The sequence below is a fragment of the Melospiza georgiana genome, chromosome 6 (assembly GCF_028018845.1).
Source record: "Melospiza georgiana isolate bMelGeo1 chromosome 6, bMelGeo1.pri, whole genome shotgun sequence".
Classification (NCBI taxonomy): domain Eukaryota; kingdom Metazoa; phylum Chordata; class Aves; order Passeriformes; family Passerellidae; genus Melospiza; species Melospiza georgiana.
The window spans coordinates 57,237,290-57,260,491 of NC_080435.1; the positions used below are offsets into that span (position 1 = coordinate 57,237,290).

General features: G+C 43.4%; 1 protein-coding gene across 1 annotated transcript in view; it reads right to left on the minus strand.

Annotated features, from left to right (window-relative positions):
- Positions 1-722: 722 nt before the first annotated feature.
- SYNE2 (spectrin repeat containing nuclear envelope protein 2) overlaps positions 723-23,202 on the minus strand; it is a 159,234-nt gene continuing 136,754 nt past the window's right edge. The window contains exons 101-117 of the mRNA XM_058025942.1: positions 20,800-20,962; positions 16,460-16,647; positions 16,158-16,308; positions 15,537-15,719; positions 13,575-13,712; positions 12,492-12,686; positions 11,386-11,668; positions 10,976-11,044; positions 10,021-10,157; positions 9,047-9,173; positions 7,195-7,406; positions 4,469-4,669; positions 4,034-4,162; positions 3,363-3,551; positions 2,709-2,798; positions 2,446-2,492; positions 723-1,825 (exon numbers count right to left, since the gene is read on the minus strand). Of these exons, the coding sequence (XP_057881925.1) occupies positions 1,600-1,825; positions 2,446-2,492; positions 2,709-2,798; positions 3,363-3,551; positions 4,034-4,162; positions 4,469-4,669; positions 7,195-7,406; positions 9,047-9,173; positions 10,021-10,157; positions 10,976-11,044; positions 11,386-11,668; positions 12,492-12,686; positions 13,575-13,712; positions 15,537-15,719; positions 16,158-16,308; positions 16,460-16,647; positions 20,800-20,962 (2,728 nt within the window). The 3' untranslated portion in view covers positions 723-1,599. The remainder of the gene's footprint in view (positions 1,826-2,445; positions 2,493-2,708; positions 2,799-3,362; positions 3,552-4,033; positions 4,163-4,468; positions 4,670-7,194; positions 7,407-9,046; positions 9,174-10,020; positions 10,158-10,975; positions 11,045-11,385; positions 11,669-12,491; positions 12,687-13,574; positions 13,713-15,536; positions 15,720-16,157; positions 16,309-16,459; positions 16,648-20,799; positions 20,963-23,202) is intronic.

The window sequence follows — 23,202 nt, forward strand, 5'->3', positions numbered from 1 at the left end:
TGGCTGTGTGCAGTGAGGGGTGAGGGGATCCATCTCTGGGTACAGCCCCAGTGTGAGAGCACAGGCCTGGCTCCTCAACACAGCCCTATGAGTTTAATTTAATGTCCTGGAAATAAACCACAGTGGGTTTGCCACCATGGCTGGGAAAAAGCTCTGGTTTGGCCATTCTCTGACCATGAGGACAAAGCAGTTTGCTTGCTAAAGCCCCCTGCCAGGGGGGAGTCAGCAACCACCAGTGATGACAAGTGCAGAAAGGCTGGGAGAACTCTCACAGACTAATCAGAGACCTTTACTTTCCATGGGTAAGCACTGCAGAAAGTGGCTAATTCCTGGGTCAGATCCACTGCCACACACAAAAAGCTGTTCACCAAAGCCCTTACTCCAGCACTGAGCTCTCCCCCTGCATGCATTTCCCCACTCCAGCACTCCCACTGTAGAAAGTCAGTTCCAGAGTGGGAATAGTTCAGCATTTCAAACCAGTAATAAGCATGAATTGGTTCAGCTTTGTGTTCTTCCTCCAGGAAAGCAGTTCCAAAGGGAAGGATGTGTGCCATGGAACAGGTCCCACTGCTGGATTTGTGATCTCCTGCTCTGACAAACAAGGGAGTGGTTGTGCTTCTTCCAGCACCACTCCTTTAGCAGGCAAAGAAATGGAGTGTGAGGGGCAGCGCTGCTGGAACATGAATCTGGTGCCCCCCACTAGACACACCCACAGTCCTGCAGACATTGGCAAAATTTTAATGACAGTACTCAAACTGTACAACAGAGGGGCAGTGGCAATGCTGACTGTACACAGTGTTTCTCCAGCCACTGCCCACACGCTGGTTTCATTTTAAAAACAAAGCTTATAAAAATGCACAATTCTCTCCCAAGGTACTGTACACTATTCAGCAGGTTAAAAACTGAAAAAAAAAAACTTTCATTAAAAAAGTCATTGCACTATTTGTATACATCAGGGATAGTCTACATAATCATGTTCATCTAGAAAATATGTGCATTATAAACCATTTCCATGCAATGCAGCAATTCCTTATTTCCAAGGTGGTATAAAAAGACAACACAGCAGTCCTAACTACTAGAACACTTTATGTCAAACAAAACAAATGTGCATCATGATATTGAACGTGTTAGATGAATAAAATACAACAACAAAGATTCAAAAATATGCAATTTTTTTTTTGCTTCCACCAAGTGACTACAGTACCAAAAGATACAAATAATGTGAAGTGTGTGTGTGAAGAAATCATATTCAATGAAGTCCCTCTTCACCTGCTTGTTTGTCATGCTCACCCAAGACAGACTGCTATGTTTAACATTACTGTGATGTCATTTCTGCATCTAAGAACTCAGTATCCAAACACCTTGCAAACTCAAGAGCACTGCCCCTACAAAATAGTGTATCTATTGCATCAAAGTATAAAGTGTGCTGCTTACAGTTTAAAAAAATCTATAGAAAAAGTTTTGTTTCCCGTACAAAAAACGCTGAAATTCTGTCAAGATATACATTTTGAGATGTGAAACTCACTGCTTGACTGATGCTAGAGCAGCATGGGAGAAAAAAGCACCACCCAAGAGTGTTCAGTGAGAGCGCAGGCTGCCCTAGGTGGGCGGGGGCCCGTTGGTGTAGCGCAGCATGGGGTAGAAGGAGCGGGCAAAGTTGTTGGCCTGGGTGCAGCTGTAGTCTTCCTCAGAGGAGGGGATCATGCAAGCCAGCAGCAGAAGCAGCAGGAAGAACAGCTGGAGGGGTAAAGCTGCTCTCAAAACTCGGTAGAAGAAGGAGGGAGAGCGAGGGGTTGCCTGCACAGGTTCTGAATGGCTTTCGCTCCTGGAAAGGAGAAACAAAGAACAACAGGCACTTCAGGGTTTGAGTTAAACAAGTTGTTTTTTACCCTAATTTCAGGAAACAAACTTAGCTTTTACTTCACAAACAAACTTTAACTTAACTTTTCCCAGGAGGCAAACACACCATCATTCCAAATAGGTGTTGAAGCACATTATTCACACTGATGAGGTTCTTCTCTGCCCTGGCTAACTGAGATCTACCCTTTGAACAGACCCCACTAGACTGGGGGTTAAATTCTCCCTTAGTCCTTCATGGTCTGTTTGTATCAAGTGGCTCTCAGGGGCAAGTTTCTTTTTCCAGGCATGCTGGTGGAATTAAAGGAGGATTTAAACCTAAAATATCCCCCACTTGGCAGAAAAAGTATTTTCTCAAGCCAGGGTTGCACATCACTGCAGAGGTCCTGGAGCAGGAGTGCTGAAGGAAACCATTCCCTAAGGAGCAGCCCAGAGCTGGCAGGTAGAGGGGACTCTACAGGTAGGCAAAAATCACCTCCACCCATGTGTGAACCTGCAAGGAACAGCTGCCCAGGTTTCTGCTGGCACACAGCTCATCTCTGCCACATTCACTGTTTATCAAGAGATCAGGCATATATAAAATATTACCTTGTGCTGCTGCCATTCCTGCCTTCAGCTGTTCTCCTGAGGGCCATCTGTTGAGAGAAAGAAAAGCTTTTAGTATCCAGGTTTCAGAAACTACAAGGAATTTCTCTGAAAAGCCAGCTGTAGACTTTAAGGTCTGATTGTAAATACTGTAATAAGGTACATGGACCTAAAAGGTAAAATGATTATACTTGAGGAACTTCCACACTAAATATGTCAAAATACACTATATGCTGATAGCAAAATATTGGAAAAAAAATACTTGCCTTCTTCACAGCAGGGCTGGATTTCTCTTCTTCTGCATTATAGGCTCCTGAGTCCAAGTCATCTGGAACTAGCAGGAATGTTTTGGTATCCTGAAAGATAACACCACCTTTCACTGCCTCTGTAGGTGCACAGCCCACTGCCCCTTCACATGAGAATAACCTGTCCCCCAGAATAAAGGAATTTACAGTGCCCAGCATGAAGGAATTGCAATGGAATGGGTGCATACAGGAACTAAATTGGAAATACCTCTGACAGGCCTCAGGATAAGCAATCCACTGCTATGACCTTCAACTCCTACATGTTCATTACACACTCCTAGCCTGATACCTGGTTTGGATCACCCAAATTCAGGTTGGAAGGGACTTCAGGAAGTTCATCTGGTCCAACCTCCTGCCAAAAGCCTTACTCAGAGCTGTATGCTCTCTGCTCTTCAAGCCCCTTGAGGACAGAGGCAGAACAACCCCTCTGTTATAATACTGTACTAGCCTTGGGGTGCTGAAGTTGCTCCTACAGCCAGAAATGTTCTTTTTTCAGCTTATCAAGGTGGAAGTACTTAAGCTCTAAGTCAGTTTTTTTATAAATACTTTCACTCTTAATATGCTATTTCTTTCAGTAAGGAAGATCCACAAACAGATATTTAAATTCCAACTCACCAGATTCCCTTGTATTGTTTTTAAGTCCTGAGAGACTTGTTCAATCAGCTGTTTCAGTTTTGTTCCAATTACATGGACCTTCTCCTCCTCCTCAATGTAATCACCATCTGATTTCAGCAGCAGGTAAGCAGTGAGCTCTTGGAGGGAGTTCACATTAAGCTGTTGCTCCAGCAGCTCTTTCTCCAGTTGCTGAGAATAAACAAAAAACAGCACAACAGACTGTTACCCTCCACTTTATGGACGTTCTCCCAAAAGGAGGAACTCTGGAAGGCTTTAAAGAACAACACAACCTGCCTGAGAACCAACAAGGCACAGTAATGGTTATTACAGCTACATAGGCAATGAAGTCCTCTTGAAGAGACTGGTTCTACCTGTTTGAAACAACATTTAAAAATAGTTCTGGCAGGAGGTAATTCACATAGAGTAGAGATTAAATTTTGGAAATTGGAAGTCTTGCTCCAGCATAAAGACTACTCATAAGCAACTTTTTTTTTATGATGAGTAATTATGAAGAAGTGCCTTGTAGATGCAATATCTTGGTCCATTTCAAAAGCCACCCACATTCCTGAGTACAGCAGGTCTGAGGAGAGGCTGCAGACACTGTGAGACACAAACATCTTGCTCTTCAGTGTGTGCTGAGAGTGAGGTGCTGCAGGTAAGACTACACTCACCATCAGCTCCTTCTGGCATTCCAGTATTGTATTGAGATCAGCATTGGGATCTGTGATTTGTGCCTCATTCCTCTGGCTTTCAGCACTTGCTAACCACAGGATTAGCTTTTGGCTCTGGTCCTGGAAATCCTAGAGAAACAAAAAGAGTGGCCCATAAGAGGAAAAACACCTTTGTAGAGCCTTCACCTACAAATTCACAATTAGTGAGGGTACAGAAACTTTCCTAAAGTATTCCACCTATGTAGTAAAGGGCATTATCCACTTCAAAGATATTTTTACCAAACCGTTTCAATCCATCAGAGGCAACTTCATCAGGAAACAAAGTGCCTTGATTTGTGAGTGACCATTCCACTGATGTGCAGGAATCACCCCTCTGCCCTCTCCTCCACAGAATCCCAAAGGGTTTTCCCTTCCAAGCTGGCATGTGGGATGTACCTGGCAGTGCAGCAAGGCTTGCTGCAAACCCTTCCTCCAGCTGTCCAGTGCACGATTTGCCTTCTCCCAGTGCAAGTTGACCTTCCGAAGCCTGTTCTGCAGCTCCTTGAACTCTGTGCTGTCTGCCTTCTGGAACTCTTTGCTGCTCAGGTTGGCAGAAAGCAACACTGCTTTGTAGCTGTCAAATGCTTTAAGCATGTCCTGGCAGAAAAAGATTAGGAGTTTTTATGAGTGATGAAAACCATGTTTATTTACAATAAAACCATGCACTCAAAAGTATCACAGGTGTTGGGGAAGGATGTTTGAATCTGGTGGCTTTTCAATACTGCTAAGAAACATATTGAGCAAGGTTTATGTTTGGGTTTTTTTTAAAGCCAAAACCTTCACTTTGAAGAAAATAAGTGTGACTGAGCTTGTGCTTCTCCCTAAGTCACAGGCATTATGGCTTAATCCACATCTGCCCTTCAATTCCTCTGAGTGGTCTCTTTCCTTGACATTTTAACAAATACTCACATTGATCATCACATAGTATCTTCTAACTGATAAAGGTTTTGCCACCCCAGAATCCTAGAATAATCCTGTCAGGGACATCTGGAGGGCTGTACTCCATTCTCCTGTTTCACATAGGACCAACTTCAAACTCCAAGGAGAATGCTCAGGGCCTCATTAAATTAAATTTTCAGTATTTCACAGGATAGAGATTCCTCACCCCCTCTGGGCCCCTGGTCCCACACCAGACTGTGTTTGGAGGTTTGTTTTTTCACAAACAGGATGGGACTGTTGGGGTACATTCCTTGAGATTTTATTTGCAGCATCTGCCTCATTACATGGTTGAGACAATAGAAAGATGGCAAAGCTCATGTACAGCCAGCAGCAGCCAAAGATCTCTTGGCTACAGAACATTTAAAAAACATTAGTTAACAGTATATTGTTAAAGCTTACAGACAGTTTTCTAGGCAATTACTAAAAGTACACATGCACCCCTTCACACAATGCTTGCTTCTCTTATAAAAAGTCATTATAACTTTTTCTACTTTCAGACTTTGCAGCTGCATCTAGCTCTGAGTTTTCTCTGCTCTTTCTGTTTCTAAGGCCTGCTTTTCCCAGCTTTCTGAAAATCTTCTTACCTTTACTATTTCCCACACCAGACCACCCCATTGTGAGAAATTATTTTTCTTCTCTCTGGTCTCAGTTTCTGTCAGCCCACTTCTCTGACTTCTCAAGGTCCCCCCCAGAAGGCAGTCCTCCCTGCTTTCCTCCTCTCCCTTAAAATTGCAGGGGGAATAATATGGAATTTGCAGTTATGGTCATATCATCTAACCACCTTTATGTTAAGGCTGACCCTGTATTTCTGAAGGTTTTTTTTAAAAAAAGAATGCCAAACAATACCTTCCTTGTACCATCCAGTTTACAGTTTGAATCAAGGGTACTCATCTTTCCCAAGCTGCTCTTGCAGAAGGGAAGTTAGAGCTGCAGGATGAACCCCACAAGCCACAAAGCTCAGATTGCTTTTCTCAGCACCTATCTATCCAAGAGTGTCAATCTCAAGATCTGAGTTCCACTTGTAGAAAACTGCTGGTCTAAATTACTTTTTTTTCACCCATCAAAGGATCCTGTCCCCCTCTCCTCGAGGCAATAAAGTTTCTTTCAATATCAGACAAAGCAAACAGACTTCTGAACACCAGTAAGCCACTCTGCAGGCAGACTGGCTTTATCCTTATCCCAGGCACTTGGGATGTCCTGACACCTCATGAAATTCACTTCTTAGAGCACACTAGCTCTTTTAACACCCCTCTAAAACCAAGCTGTCTGAAAATGGGATTTACAGCCAGCTGGACTCCTCTTAAGCAGATGTAGAAGAGAGAAGTGAAGCTCTGCTCCTTGAGGAGGTCAGACACCCAACTCCAGGCTGAGGGAAACACCTCCCTCCACTCTGGAGGCACCATCCTTTCCTGGGGCTTGGATAATCCAGACTGGCTGAAGGAATCAGAGCTGACCTTACTGGAGTGCAGAGTCATTGTCCCTGGCCTAATAACTACTCCAGGACATGCAGGCTTAAACATACTCTCAGCATGCCTAAGAAACCCCTCCTCTGTCCTGCAGTGTCCTGTTTGTGAGCATCACCCCAAGGTGACACCAGACTGACCATAGCCTCAGGGTGACTCCACATGGGGCAGCTGGTGAGGGGTGAGCACACAGGGATTTTGCACTTCCACAAATTTTAGGAACACTTGCTCTCTCAGACTTGAAGCTGAGGCATTTCATTGCCTGAGTCCCAGGGCCCCAGCACTTGCATGTGCCCTGGTAACCTGCTGGCTCATGTTGCAGAAACCACAGCTTTAGAGTAGATCTTTGTCTGTCCTGCTGGAATTACACCCCACCCTTACTTCAAGTTAAAAAAAAAAGCAGCCCAGCCTTTGCAGCCTGGCTAATTTTCAATCTATTTCTGGTTTGGGGAATGGCACAAGGAAAAGATGTCAATATCATTGTGCAAGAAAACAGAAAGGGAGAAGTGAAGAGGTTTTTACTTCTGCCTGCCAATCTCTGTATATGAAGACAGAAGCACCTTGCCTAAGACCCTCTTTAGCCCTCAGCTGAGAGCAGTTCAGTTCCCCTGTGGCACAGGAGCTGCTGCTGGCATCCATGCTGCCAACTGATCCCAGGAGAGCACTGATTAAAAAACATCAGCATCTTGAAATCCCTCTTCTCAGCAAGCCATAACTTACTTTCAATTTCTTGACCTTTTGTTCCAATGCCTGCATGCTGGTTGGAAGCTTCACCTTTTGCAGCTCTTCCAGCTCTTGCTCAGTTTTATCAAGCCAAGCAGAGATATCACTGAGGTCTGAGTCCAGCTGCTGCCACTGCTGCAATTTCTGTTTCATCCTGAGTTTATTTCTGAGGTCTTGAGCTTGGATGAGCTCCCACCTATCAATAATGCCTGGAAATCACAGGGGAAAGAAATTAAATCTTCAGTAAAGGAAGGAGTGTGTAAAACAGATGCAAGAAGTTTTGCAAGAAAATGATTTCCCATGCTATTTGAGATCAATTAACTGCTGTAATGTATTACTGTCATTCAACCACATCTTTTCTTGAGATTCTGCAGTGTCTAAATTTCATATTGCTGGTCAAGTTACCCACTTTGTAGCAATGCTACAAAGAATTTTAATGATATCAATTGGAGATATTTTAATTCACTTGGAAGAAGAGACCAAAACTAAGGAGATAAAATTCAGTGAGCCCAGTTGCAATTCGGTGCAAAATTCAGCATGGGACAAATATGATCCAGCAGTTAGGACCTGGCTTTGTGTTTTTTGTCTATGTGGAGCTGCTGGAGACAGCCCAGAGGAAGCCACAAAGGTGATGAAAGGGCTGGAGCACCTCTCCTGTAAAGCCAGGCTGAGAGATTTGGGGCTGTTCAGCCTGGAGAAGAGAAGGCTCCAGAGACCTTAGAGCCCCTTCCAGTGCCTACAGGGGCTCCAAGAGAGATGGAGAGGGACTTTAGACAAGGGCATGGAGTGATAGGACAATGGATAATGGCTTTAAACTGAAGGAGGGCAGGTTTAGATTGGAGATTAGGAAGAAATTCCTTACTGTGGCCATGCTGAGGCCCTGGCACAGGTTGCCAAGAGCAGTTGTGGCTGCCCCATCCCTGGAACTGTTCAAGGCCAGGCTGGATGGGGCTCTGGGCAAGCTGGTTTGGTGCAAGGTGTCCCTGCTCATGGGAGGGGGGTTGGATCTAGATAACCTTAAGGTCTCTTGCAACACAAACCATTCTAATGACTCTTAATGATTGTTTCATCAATTCAACGCTAAGGGACATGGAGATGGCACCTGTGTGATCAGTGACACTTTCTGAAAGCACATCCAAACCACTCAGGTTATTCCTATTCATCCCACACATGGGGCACAACCCTGGACTATTTGTGAGACCAGAGAAACAAAATAAGTGATCTGGTGCATGTAGCTGCAGCCTTCTTTTCATCCCATGATTTGCTTTTGTGACTGCAGTACAATGTGCTGTTACAATCTCAAGCACCTGAAGCCAGATATTAGGTCCTAAAAGTTGAAGAGAACCAGCTTGCTGGTCTGTTTGCATGAAAGGACCACTGTAAAGGTGAGAACCACTGGAGAACAGAATGCATTACCAGCTTTGAACAAATATTTCTGCAAATGGGAGCTGCAGCATCTTGTTATATGGAGTACCAGTAACTCCACATAGCAATCTTCTTTTAGACAGAACCTTGGGTTTGAAATCTGATTAGAAGACCCTGAAGTGCTCAGTATCAGACAAAAGTGAAATTGTTCCCATTTACTACAAGCAGCAAAGAGACAGAAGTATGTTATGAAAGAAAAATCTCAATTCTGGCAGAAAATGTGAAAGCTTTGAACAGCACACATGGCTTGGACAGAACCACATGAGAAGGGAGCTCAGTGTCTTGGAAATTTGGCAAAATACATTAATTTGTTGGGTTTTTTTTTTTGTTCCCAAATATGCTGCCTTTGTGCCATGTCTGCTTTGTCTTCCCAGAGTCACAGGACAAACACCAGAGCCCCAAAGTCACTCCTAATGCTCTGTACCTGGCTGCTTCTCTGTTGCTGCTATGTTCACAAGTTCTTGGTCATCCTGGGGCTCCTCATCGCTCATGTTGGCAGATGGAATTTTCTCCTTGCTGCTGCTGCTGCTGGCAGAGCTGAGCTGCTTCACCTGGAATAACATTTTGGTGGGTGAGTGAGCCCTGCAGGTTAACAGGAGGTCAAAGGTCCAGCCTAATCTGTGCTACTCTGGGGTGGCTGGGCTGCTGCTGAGCTCTTGCTCATCACATTTAGCCCTGGGCTTCTGCAGCTTTGCTGCCAGTTTACACTGGCTCTCTGTGCCTTTCCAGCAAACAAACACACACCATGGTGATGCCAATGGCTGCAAGAGTGGACATGGCAGATTTATTGCTTTTGCACCACCTGTTCCAGACAATGTACAATTGCTGGTGCTCTTTGTTGGATTGTGAGTCTTGGTAATATTGACTCCAAGGCTCTGAGACTGGATTAATGATGACAAAAGCAGCCAGATATCAGTGTCACCCTGCCTGGAAGAATGCTGATAGTGGGTCCAGATCCACTGAGCCTGGCAGCTGCTGGTGATGCCATGGCTGGCAAAAAGCCACCAAGGCTGAGGCACCAATGGACAATCAGCCATTTTGGTACATTTTTCAGTGCCTAGAAGCAGATTAAATGGTGTGTTGCATATTAAGACTCTTTAAATTTGCTTAGGAAAGGTAAATACGTCAGTAAGTATCAAGAGATTCATACCCTGTCCTTTGTGGGGTTAAATTCTTCTAGACTTGTCCTATGACAATAGAGGAAAGAAGTTCCTCTGGACCCTGACCATGAGTCCAACCTGAACCACCAGAAATAATGTCTAAGTTTGTGTGAAGTGAAACTTCCCCACCTCAACTATTCTTTTCCTTGATGCTGGAGAAGGGAAGAGGGTGGAGGTACCCAGAACAAGAAACAGACTCTGTAGTTCAGGTTCAGTGCCCACAGAGCCTCCAACTCACATAGTCTGGTTTATAGGGAGTACTTGTCTCTGGTCCAGACAACACATTTCCAACCATCTCTGCCTGGTTATATCTGTGTTTCCTGCAGACTGGGCTGCCTGGAGAATGCCAAGGACGAGCTTCTGAAACAGACTTTCCTGAAACAAATAAAACCAAAACCACACACCATGAGTGCAAGATCCCACCTCCACAAGGAAGCTGTTGCTTTGTATTAAGTTAGAAAGCGCTTTGAATAAAATGGCATCAAGTTATGGCATAAAAATGACAGTTTTGCAGCTTTCCTTGCAAAGCATGCACATTTGCAAAACATCAACAGTGTTTCAAGGTAATGAGATGAGAGCCATGCAGTTATGGGACATTCTGTGTTCTTCTGGAAAATGCTTGAATACAGGTTAGAGTATTCAAAAAAAAAAAAAAAAAAACCAAAACCAAAAGACAAGGCTGCACCATGGTTTTGTAAAGTTTGCATCCCAACAATAACTATCACACATCTGCAACATGTCAGAGGGGACAAGTTAGACATGTCCTGGTTTGGAGAATGTTTGTTCTGGATTTAACAGACAGGACACACATAGTTCTGTCATGCACAAACCACAAAAAAATACTTGCAGAGTGGGAGCTACTGCCTTCAGTAGTTATGCAACCAAAATTAGAAACAACCAAAAACTGATACTACCCAGAGCAAACCACCGAGAAAGAACCAAAAGACTTTGGATCAGTACAATGAAATGCACGTTAACCACCTTGGCATTTACCAGGCAAAATCTAAATGGTGTGTTCTTGACTGCTTTTAATGTCCATGTGGATACTGCAGCGTAAGAACACCATGGCAGGATGAGACATGGTGCCCACACAAGGCAGGAAGTCAGACATTACGTATGAGAGAGGTTGAGGAATATAGCGTGCAGCACAGGGAGATTGCCATGTTCAGACACATGCATTAGCAGGTGCCTACCAGAAGATGCTTTCAAAGTTTTTGTGGTCATTTTAAGATATGCCTCAGGGTTTTCAGTGATTTCTACATCTGAAAAAAGAATAATGTCATTTTCCTCACTATTCAGTATCTTCCAACTATTAAAAACAACTGAAACAATGAAGGACAGCAAAGACAAAGAGCAAAGTGGTTGGTACCATTTTCAAACATTCTTAAACACTAAGGCTTCTAAAACCTTCTTATGTTTCTAAAAACAAAAGCTTGGTTTAGACAGTACCATTTCCTTCATATAAGAGATGAGCCTGCTCACATCTATAACTGTGAAAACCAACCAACAAGGTGGGAGCAAGACTTCAATCCCCCTCCCTTCCCACACAGGGACATCCTCCAGCTGTCCATGTCAAGCCAAAGTGCTGGACACTGGTTCTCACCTGACAGAGCACTGTAATATGTTGCTTCTTCATCATCTTCATGAGAGGAAGAACCTCCCACATCACCTGTGTGATCCCACTCAAGTGGGATGGAGTCGACGCTGACAGGGGTCTCACAGCCTGATCTCTCATGGCCCTGAGTCGGGGGCACGAGGTGGCAGAGGGACTGTGTGGATGAGGGCCCCTCAGTGATGGCTTTCTTATGCCAGGGATCATTCTGGATTTCTCTGGAGTCTTCTTGATCTGTCTCATTTTCAGAGTTGTCTTTTTCATCGTCCAATCCCTACAAGTAATTATTGCGTATTAATAAGATTTACAAGAGATCTTAATGAGATAATGACTGAACCACACAGTACTACTGAAGACAGTTTTGTGGTCAGCTGCAGCAACCATGTGCCTAAAATTAAAGGGAAACATAATTTCTGCCTTCTTCCTCTTTTGCCAAATCCAATCCTCACATCAGCAGCTACCTCTCCTCTTTCAAGGCACTCAACCACCACCATAGCATCTGTCCAGTTTGCAGGAGTGCCCAGTTCCAAATAGAGTTTAAAAGGTCAGTCAGGAAATGATGCCTAGGAAGGAGTGAATAGCTACGTGTTCGTGTTCCTTCCTTGACCCAGCTTTCTAACAGATGTTCTTTCTTTTTGAGGCCAAGCAAACTGAGAATCATCTGAAAGTTCCCAGGGAAAAGCAAGGTGCATGCTGTTCCCCATTCAGGGCTCTCACAACAAACTGGACAGATGGAGTGGACAAACAAATACATAAAGAGATATTCTAAGCACATTATTGATGGTAAGGAAAACAAAGTGATATTAGAAACAGCAAAAATGTTTTGAAGCCTTCAAGGCACAACTATATATAGTTCTGAACCTTATGAACAACCTCCATGCTACTATCCAGATTCTGCAGATGGAGAGGCATGAAAGGATTGGCAACAAAGATTTAGCAAGGCTGGCACATCTACTGCAGAGCTCCTGAGCCACTGGAGATTAAACCACTCAGTCAAGCTGCTAGGAGTAAGCAATTGCAATTCAAAAACCAAAATAAGCATTGCAACTCAAACACCAAAATCTTGTCAAAGCTTTGAAACAACTGTTGCTTCTTACAGGATCCCTTGAAGTCAGTCTTTGATGGAAGCGGGCAACTCGCCCAAACACCTCCTGACAGTATCGATGAAGCTCCTCCAATTCATCCTCAATCAGGATGGCATCCAAAGGCTCGCTCTTCTGAATCAACTGCTCCCCAAAAACAATTAGCTGATCAATCTTATTGGTGTTTAACGTTATCTCCTGTTGGAAACCCTATTTGGAACACAAGAAAAATAATTACTTCTCCATTGCCTCTTTCTAGCCCAAGGTTTCTCCCTATTTTCTAGCTCACGGCAGTGAAAGACAAGCAACAATTGACATTGCTGTCTAATTTAATTTGGCAAATATATTTTTACTCAAGAGGTCCAAAGGTTTGTTTTATGAGCAGAATTACAGCTCTAAATGAAGTGGCATTTTCCACCCATGTGTACATCACTATGGCTGCAGTGTCCTGAGTCTGCAGGGGATCATGATACAAGAGTTCAGCTAATCAGAGATTATTCTTCTGTTGGTACACACAATCTTTTTCTCAGTAGCCAAGAAGTTTGTTTGGTTTCTTGGGTCTGCAGCCTACACAACAGTAAATCTACATCCCAAATCAGTAGCAGTGCAGGGAGACAGGAGAAATGATAATGTAGGAAAGAACTAGTATATTCCTTAGAATCACTGCACATTCCTGGTGTCTAATTTCTGTTGAAATTCCCAGCTACAAACATGATCTCTGAGGAGATTGTAAAATAATGCCAATTCAAAAAAGATTTGCACCAGAAAATAATGCCTGAATTTAGGAATGTAGCTCTTACTGTTAAGGAGCATCTGCTGCTTTCCAGGCCAGATACCACTGTCACTGACACATACTGTCAGGAGAAAATGGCAGGACAGAACTGAGCCTGAACACTGAATCTGAATTAAATAATGCAGAGATTAATCTTGATTCAGACAATATGTCTTTAAAATTTACTGCTGTCTTCAAACAAATATAATCCTACAGAGATGTGGTGGCTACTGTGAAGTTACAGAAAATGGATGATTCTGCCAGGCAAGGGCAGCCCAACAGGATCACTGGGCTACAGTAAACAACTGCTTCAGAAGGATACTTACATTTAACTGGCGCATTTTGTCATCAAAGTTACTTTTTGAGAAGTGCTCCACGTTTGTCAGCTGCAGGTCCATTTCTGTGAGCCAGACAAGGATGCTTTCCCTCGTCCCCTCAAACTCATCTCTCCGGTTGGTGAAGTGCTGGATGGAGAAGAGGAGCCAGTGTTACATCACTTCAGCTACTAAAAGAGACAGGTCACAGGGGCTCTCTGCAATCAGTGTTTTATTTCAAAACTCCTGTTCACCTTAAAGGCCATCAGGACACAAACAGCAGCATGCCATGTATAAAACCTGTCCTCTTCCTGTAGGAATGCTAGAACAGTGCCCTGTACTAGCACACTATTTGTACAAAAGAGGGACTAAAATTTCTGCAGTTCAAGATGCTTCTATAAAATAACATTATTGATTCCACACATTCTTCTCCCACATCATTATACCAGCAACAGTTACTTGGACTGAGGCTTAACATCTAATTTGTTCTAAACTTAAAACAGAGATAAACAAGGGAAGCAACCCTCATCTCTAATTAAAGTAATTAAAACTATGAGATTAGTATCAGTTTTTACTGATTTTACAGTGGAGAGGCTGGATCATGTATGACCACGCCAGTGTCATTAATGCACTGTTTGGCATAGCATGTCCCACAGAAGCTGCTCACAGACATGCAGCTTGCCTGTTCTCATGGGTGGACTTACTGTTCAGAAAAGGGATCATGTAAATCCCAAATATAACAATTCATAGCTGCACAGATCAAACCCCATCACTGCTTTCACTGTCTCATCCACTGACTTTGGGGAGCTAACAGTTCTCCCTGTCTCCCAGTTGCTTACAGCACTGCTATATTTAAAAATCTGGCAGTGACAAGTCTCCCCCAGGGCACAGCACAGAGTATCTGCCCAGAGATCAGTTTAATTGATGAGCAAGATGCTTCTTTGTAATACACTCCAACAACATTCCTCATCAGGCAGGCAGCACAGCAGGAGCTGCTTTCTATCACATCTCCATCTTTAATGCCTTGTTGGTGAATCACAACTTGGCACGAAGTAGAGCTGAGTTGGAAACTTCATTCTGCACTTGGAGCCCTTCTGTCTGTCTGTCTCTTATCTATGGAAAGGTGCAAGTGCATGAACACATCCACCCATTACAAGTGGGTAAGAGCAAAGTGTGATAGGGGCAGTGAGTATTGCAACTGACCTCTCAAAATTTGCACTCCTTCTTCATTTAAGCTTTTCTTCAGCTACCATAAACCAATCTACCAAGGTGAGGTTTATGCCACGTACTCAGTGACCCTTCCAGAGCTCCCCTGCTATGCCAATAGGACAGAGAGCTGCTCTGATGTAGGCTTTGCTCATGAGTAACTCCTGCAGAACCCTGGATGCTGAGAATTTTAAACTTTCTATGTTGAAAGGCACAGACCCACAAGAGAACACTACATTTGACCTGAGGCCGTGGAGAAGGCTTCCAAAATTGATTATTAGCACTGGGATTACCAGTGTGTAGTTTGATTAGAAGTGTGTAATATCATTAAATAGAAAACTTAGAGCTTAAAGTTTTAGAATATAGTAACATATATATATAGAGCAAGATAGAAGTTTTAGAGCAGAGTCTGGTCCTTCTTTTTCATGAGTTTGGGTCATATTGGTAATAGGACAGAAAAGTCTGCATTGCAGACTTTGAGTGATCAGTTATTGAGTTAAAAGTAAAAATAATTTAGGTGTCATCTCTTAATTAGATAGTTTAGTGTTAAAAGACCTCATAAGGAAAGATAGTTAGCAATTTTGTAGCTTGTTAGTAGAATCTGTAAAACCCACCACTTATATAAATGAGAAATAATAAACACCTAAGCCTGAACACGAAATACTGTCTCTAGCGCTTCAGTCTCAACCCTGACAGAAGCAGAAAAAAGAAGCTGAAAACCAGCATCCCCTGAGTGCTCCTGACTCCCTCACCCCACTGTGGCACTACCTTGAGCCTCCTGAGAATGGAGGCCACTCGTTTCTGGAGGTTATCCCAGCGCTGGTTGCCCTCGTGCACCATCTGTTTGAGCTTGCTGGCCGAGTCGGTGCGGTTCTCGCGCGCCAGGCGCCGGTACTGCTTATTGATCAGCTCCAGCTGCGTCAGCCGCTCGTGGATCTGCCGCTGGAACGCCTGCAAGGCAAAGCCAGCAGCTCACTGCCTGGTGACAGCCAGGATGTGGGTATTGTCCATCAAGAGAGATGGTGCCCTCCCCCTCAAAAACAGACCTTCCAACTACAAAACTAAATCCAGATTTTATAGACCCATATTTTAAACCATCTGCTCAAACTAGAAGAAAGAAAAGAATAAATATCGCACGACAAAAGTCTCTTGCCTATAAAAAGCAAGGCTTTAAACTTTTAAGTGTCTATTCAAAGTATTGTGTTCTCCACATTGAAACAAATTCTGGAAACAAACAGACATTTAGCAGCTGCACACTCACCAAATTATTTATGTTCCCTATACTGTGAATGCCAAACCAGTGTTTTCCAGAGACTGAGGCATTTTGCACAGACAGCAAGTATTCAGCATCCTGATGCTGAGCATAAAAAAGGCAGTTTAAAAATTCACCTCAAATTTCTTCAGCTCCTCTTTTGCATGTGTGTACAAGACCTCTGAAGAGTTAGGCCTAGCTGCTATATTTTCTGATGCTTTCAGCCAATCTTCAAAGCGAGAATAGTCATCCAAAAACCTCTGCCACAGACGCCAGGTTTCCTCAATTCTGAGAGAGCAAAAACAGAAAGGTTTTATCACAAGCAAACTATCAACTCTGGATTCTTTTTTCCTCCTTAAAATTCAGCTTGTGGCAAAAGCTATAGCGTTTCCTCAAAATGCTGCCACAGGTTTCTGTAGGATAAGAACAGGAGACATACTTCATTCTCCTTTCCATGGACATGGCACAGATGTTTCTCCACCGTCTGTCCAAGCTCCTGGTGGTTTGCTGGATGGAGTCACACTCTGTCTCATTAGCACACGCATCTGAGTCGTGCAGCAGGACTTCACAGATGTTAAACACGGACTCCACGCCCGCCGTGTGCTGCTCTATGTCTCTCTGCAGGTCCTGCCATGCAAAAGAACAATGTCAGTGGGAGGAAACATACAGTGTGTCACTGGAAGGGAACATACAGTGTCAGTGGGAGGAAACATACAGTGTCAGTGGGAGGAAACATACAGTGTCAACAGGAGGAAACATACAGTGTCAGTGGAAGGAAACATACAGTGTCAGTGGGAGGAAACATACAGTGTCAGTGGAAGGAAACATACAGTGTCAGTGGAAGGAAACATACAGTGTCAGTGGGAGGAAACATACAGTGTCAGTGGGAGGAAACATACAGTGTCAGTGGAAGGAAACATACAGTGTCAGTGGAAGGAAACATACAGTGTCAGTGGGAGGAAACATACAGTGTCAGTGGGAGGAAACATACAGTGTCAGTGGGAGGAAACATACAGTGTCAGTGGAAGGGAACATAGAGTGTCAGTGGAAGGAAACAAACATACAGTGTCAGGGGAAGGAAACGTCATACAGTGTCAGTGGAAGGGAACATAGAGTGTCAGTGGAAGGAAACAAACATACAGTGTCAGGGGAAGGAAACGTCATACAGTGTCAGTGGAAGGAAACATACAGTGTCAGTGGGAGGAAACATACAGTGTCACGGGAAGGAAACATACAGTGTCAACGGGAGGAAACGTACAGTGTCAGTGGAAGGGAACATACAGTGTCAGTGGAAGGAAACGTACAGTGTCAGTGGAAGGAAACGTCCTACAGTGTCAGTGGAAGGAAACGTGTGGCTACATGCCACCCATGCCCTTTCAAAATGCTGCAGAGGATGGGGAAAGAGCAACTCTCGTGTCAGGAAAAGCTGATTTAGCTTTAAAAAAGACTTGCAGGATGAGTTGTGCAGATGACACAGGTCAGGAGAGAGTCAACAACATGTAAAAAAAGGGTTGTCCACCTTTGGTGTCTCGGTCTTAACTCAATCTTCTCATTAACAGTCTGGACAATTTTAATGTGCATTCAAAATCCAAACCTTATCTATACCATAAATAAATTCTTATTAATTTTGACAGCACAAGATGACTGTCTTATATCAGGTTACTACACTGAAAATTCTCTCATCAGAGAACTCCTAGAGCAGTACTTGCATTTTTTATTGACTGATCACAGGCTGCAGCATGAAACACAAACACAGTACACAAGGACCTGGTGGTACACTGCTTTTCTTAATCCCTCTTGTAGGGCTTCTCTTCTGACAGAGTGTTTTAAAGGGTCTGGAAAAGACCTTTTGACTAATCTACACTACAGGATTCTCTTCCAAAGCCTGCACTTCCCTCCACAATAGTCTGGCCTTTCATCCTGTACCCATCACTACTCCTGAAGTCAGTGTAATTGAAAGACAGAAAAAAAAGCCTTATCTAAATATTTTTTATTGAAAAGGTAAATCTGTACTATGCAACCAACTTTAAATTTTAATAAAATGACAATAGCCACTACAATGCCATTTTTCAACCCATTTCTGGCTTTTCTAATGAAGGATACATGAAGAGACTTTTGCTTGAATAACACTAGAGCAACAAACACAAATGAGTATTTTCTTGACAAAAGTAAACTGGAGTTCCCATTAAATGGTATTTACTGATTTCAGTCAACAGATGAAGCAGAACTGGTTTTGCTCTAGACTTCAAAAAAAAAATCCCAAACAAAATAAACAAATAAAACCATCCAAAATAGACACAGCTTGTAGTAAATACAAAATGAGCAAAGGAAGATTTTTCCCAGAAGTCAACAAGCTGCAAGGAGTTGAGAATCACTCAGTGGCAGTTCTCAGTGGTTACATGGGTACCTGAATCAAGGGCTGAGCCATGAAATGGTCAAAATATGGCTTCTGGGATTTCTAGTAATGAACAGCTTTAAAAAATGTAGAAGTGAAATTCTTTACATGGATGAGAATGCCAGAAGGACATCCAACAGAATTTTTTACAGGTTACTAGGGATTCACAGCTATTTACTGAGCAAGATGCATCAGTGTCTTTTCAACACAGGCTCCACAGCTGGGAGCAGGCTCTGTCTCACTGTTGGTACCTGAAGAATGTCTTCTGAATTAATTAAATTTCACTGGATTTACAGGTGTATTAGCAAAAATGAGAATTCTGATCACAGATTAAATTAATTCTAACATGTAATTTAATTTAATTAATTCTAATGGTAATGTTGCTGACACTATCTCATTACTTCAAGCCATGCCTGGGTTCATGGAAGAGCCTAGACAGAATCCTTGCTGTTTTCCAAGTGACCTGACTGCATTAAATGAGACAAACATAACAAACTAAGGGAGAGGAACATACATGGAGCTCCAAGAGGTACCATTCCCTCAGCTCTGCATAGCATTGCCCAGAGAGCTTTAACAGACTATACACTGCTAGATTTTTGCATTAGTGAAACATCTTTGCAATCTTAAAATTAATTTTATTCATGTTGTAATCGTCATCCTTCAATTGAACAAACATGCCATAAAACACCTCTGAGCATACACAAGGCTTTTAAATTTCATTATTCAAGACTGCACAGGTAAAGCTTTTCCAGTCATGGATGTCAAATAAAAGAAGCCTGTAGGGCATATTTCTCACCATTGCTCTGCTCTTGCTGAAATAATTGTTCAGCGAAAGCCAGGAAAGATCTTTTTACTTGTCTCATTGAGACAAATGTTTCACTAATGCAGAACAAAAACAGCTTTTCTTTTTACTGTGGTCTTTTTAGTCAGCACAGTCTTCTCATACTCAGCCTGCTAAAAAGCTACTGTAGACAGAGTCTAGAGGTGCCTAGAGGTCTGTATTTAAAAACAGCATCCAAAAAAATTAAGCAGTTAGTAGCTCTGAGCAGCAAATGATGGCTCTAATAGCGAGCTAAATCTTGAATGCTCATAATAAAAATAAATTAGTTTGGACACAATTCCTTTGTGCTTCATGCTCTGCTCTGCCTGACAATTTATCATGGCCTTTGAGAATGCAAAAGGTTTGAATGGGAAGAAAATATTTCTTTGCTGTTTACATGACCATTCACAATGCAGATGAAACCATGAGAGGTGCAGGGCCAAAGCTCCTGGTGTTTGACCAGCTCCTGCAGTGCAGTCACAGTGAGAGCCACCTACAACCCTGTCACAGAGGAGCTGGCCCTTCCTGTCACATTTGGGACATGAGTACAAGCACAGCCACACCAACCAGCAGAGAACAGAGTCCCCAGGTCTGGGTCACTCAGGGACCCTTAGACACAAAAGCAGAAACCAGAGAGAAAAGATGGAAAGGATGGGAAGGATACCAAGTGTTCCTAAAGGCAGATGCCATAAAAAGTTCAAGCTTCCAAACTTGACTGACTTATTCTTGATCTTTAGTTTTTGGGCAAGTTTTGCTGTTTAACACAAAGGCTAGATGACAGCCAAGCACTTAGAACCTGGCCAGACTTACAGCACAGCCCTGAGCAAAGGATGACTCCACCTACAAGTCTGTGCTTTGGAGAAGTTCCTTTTCCTTGCCTGGCTGCTGGCTAGACAAAATTTACTGCAGGACTATGCAACTCCTCTGCTAAGATCCCCCAGTAAGCCACTGCCTTGGATAAACGCCCACAAACAGCCAGCAGTGCAGGGTTGGTTCACACTTGTCTCAGCAGGATTCACGCGCCAGCTCCCCCAGCCCTGAGGGATCTTCAGAGCCTGCCTCTGATCAAACCTCAGCCAAAGGTGTGTCTGCACAAATCCACCTTCCAAAGCCCAAGCATCCTGCTCTGCCAAGCTTGCTCTGCTGTCTGCAAGGAAGGGACAAGAGCTGGAGCCAGTGCGGGAAACACAGCAAATCCCATCTCTTTGCAGAGAGCAGCATTCACGCCTTGTCAGTCGAAGTCATCCTCATGTACTCTGCCCACTGTCTGTGCCCTGCCCAGTCCTCAGGAAGTCTGCTGTACTGAACTGAGAAATTGGCTTTTGTTTGTATTTTGCATGTTTTCCTTGGGTGAAGGGGGGCAGGGAGATGTGGGGGTAATTCAAGACAATACTGAAATAACTGCAAGCAAATAAAAATTTTCCGTGTAACGCATCTTGGCAGGAACACTCCATGCAAAGCAAACAGTCAGAAGGGCTCACTAAAGAAAAGAAACAGGTGATTTTATACCAGGACCAATCAGCAGCATCTTAGCTCATTTACTCTGGCTGCTGCTATTTCCCACCTGCTGTTCTGCCAGTCTCTTCTGGATTTCTTGGTCATCACAGATGTCATAAACAACAGGCTTGGAAAGCTCAGACTCAATCCGGGCCAACCAGGTGCGAAGGTTACTCATGTTTTTGTCCAATTGTTGTATAAAAGCAAATGTTTCCTTCAGTTTCTTCACCCTAAGTAAATCAGGAAGAACATTTTGTTACAAAGATGGTCAATCAGTGGAAAAGATGTTGGCAGGAGCTGATGACAGGCATGGCTTTATGAAGCCATGTCTCATCAAGCTGCTGCCTGTAAATCAGAGCCGTGTTTTAGTCAAAACCTACCTAAACTGGCTCAGCAGGACCCTGCTCTACAGCTGAAAGCAGGACTTGGGTGAAGGCTTTAATGAAACTACATAAGCAAGGTGAATTTTCATCTGCTAGAGAGCACTGGACATTAATCTAAGTGGAAATTTGTACCATAATTTGCCACTTAAACTAAAACGGGTATCTATGGTTTGATTTTCCTGCCGTGAATTTTGCTCAGTGTCATAATCAGCAACCAACAGGCTCACACTAATCAACAAAATACCACTCTGCCACGAGAGGCAAAATCTGCACAAACCACCAGTCCAACATCCTGACAGAATCACAGAACAGTTTGGGTTGGAAGGGCCTGAAAGATGCCCTTGCTCTAAGCTGCCATGGGCAGGGCCACCTTCCACTATTCCAGGTTGCTCCAAGCCCCATCCAACTCAGCCCTGAATACTTCCAGGGATGGGCCGTGCATAGCTGGCCAGGCAACCTCTGCCAGGACCTCAGCACCCTCTGGATGCTGACAGGAGAGAAGGCCTGAACAACAGCTACTATAGACCTTGTAGCATCACAATGTTAAAGCTCATCTAAACACCACACAAACATGCAGAGATATGCCAGACTCTCCTGACAGGTGAATAATTTAAAAAACCAATCCTGATGGTGGAGAATATCAAATGGCCAGGGAGACTTGTGCAGTGGACAAGCAAATGAACCATTGAGACAACTTACTTTTATTACAGTTGTTTGTAGCACAGCTCTAAAACTGCAGGCAAACTTTTTTTTACTTCTAGCCTTAGCAGCATATTCCCGTGTCAAACCCCCATATCAGCCCCTCAAATTACCCACATAGCATTTGGGTATTTTATATTTTGGCAAATTTGTCTCCATGTGTTGGAGGAATATCTGGCCAACTACCTCAATGCTCTCAAACTTTTCTTGAAATTCTCATTTACTGCAATTCCCAACAAAAATTACTAGAAGGGCAACACCAGGGTGACACTTATCTCTTCAGACTTATTTCAGAGCTTGTCATCCAGACCTTGGTAGATAATGAAGAAAAAAAAATCATTACTTGTATCAGACCTGTCTTAAACATCCAGATCACAAGATGAGATGAACTGTACCAAAAAGCACATATTTCTCCCTATGAACTGCAATGGGCTACCCTGCAGTACTATAAATATCAACACTGCAGACTCTGAAGTCAGATGAAATCATTCCACCCATGTCCTAGGGAGAGCCCATTTCTTAGCCAGCATTGCTTCCCTGTGCTGGTCTCCTGATCTCTAGTTATGTCCTTGTGCCTTAGGATCAATTTTTGAACCTTGCATGTGATTTCTAAAATGCAAACTTACAAATCAAACCTTTAGCTACTGCAAAGTCCAACAACTATCAAGATGAGTCTCAATTGTTTAAGTTAAGTGCTGCACAAAAAGTTAGGTCTGTATTGTGAAAAGGCTGAAACATTTCTGATTCATTGGCCACAGAGGCTGGGAAATGTCACCATATAAACAAAACCAGCAGTGGCACTGCAAGGACAGCTTGTACAAGGGGTTCACTGCATGTCCCCAAATGCAGGAGACTGCTGAGGGGTCTGAGTTAAGCCCTGGTGTACTTGGCAACACAGGACTGAGAAAGGCTGAGGGATGTGATCTCATGTAATGCAGGCAGGGACAGATTGCTCCAAGGCAGAAGTGCCCACATAGGGCACCTGGACAGTTTCCTGGCCCACTGTCCTGCCTGCTGCCAAACTATCCTGGCAAGTTTTAGAGGAGAGTGATCCAAACTGTCTGTAATGAATGGCTTTTGCAACTGCCTGATGATACAACAACAGAAGATATGCAGGACACCTAATCCATAATGAATATGCCACCCTGATCTTATTAGCAACCTTAAGGTAACCAAAGAGGATACACACATCAGCCAGACACTTGATTTAAAGTAAAGCACTTATGGAGGAGATGTGGGAATGATCCTGCTGGTTTTCAGTCCTACTGTTTACACAGTAAGGCCAGAAAATTCAGGGTCTCATATGGATTAGCAGCATGGAAAGTTTCCCCTACACCTCTTGTCCCAGAAGCACGAGGCAGTACTTTCAGTTGTTTTACAAGGAGGGC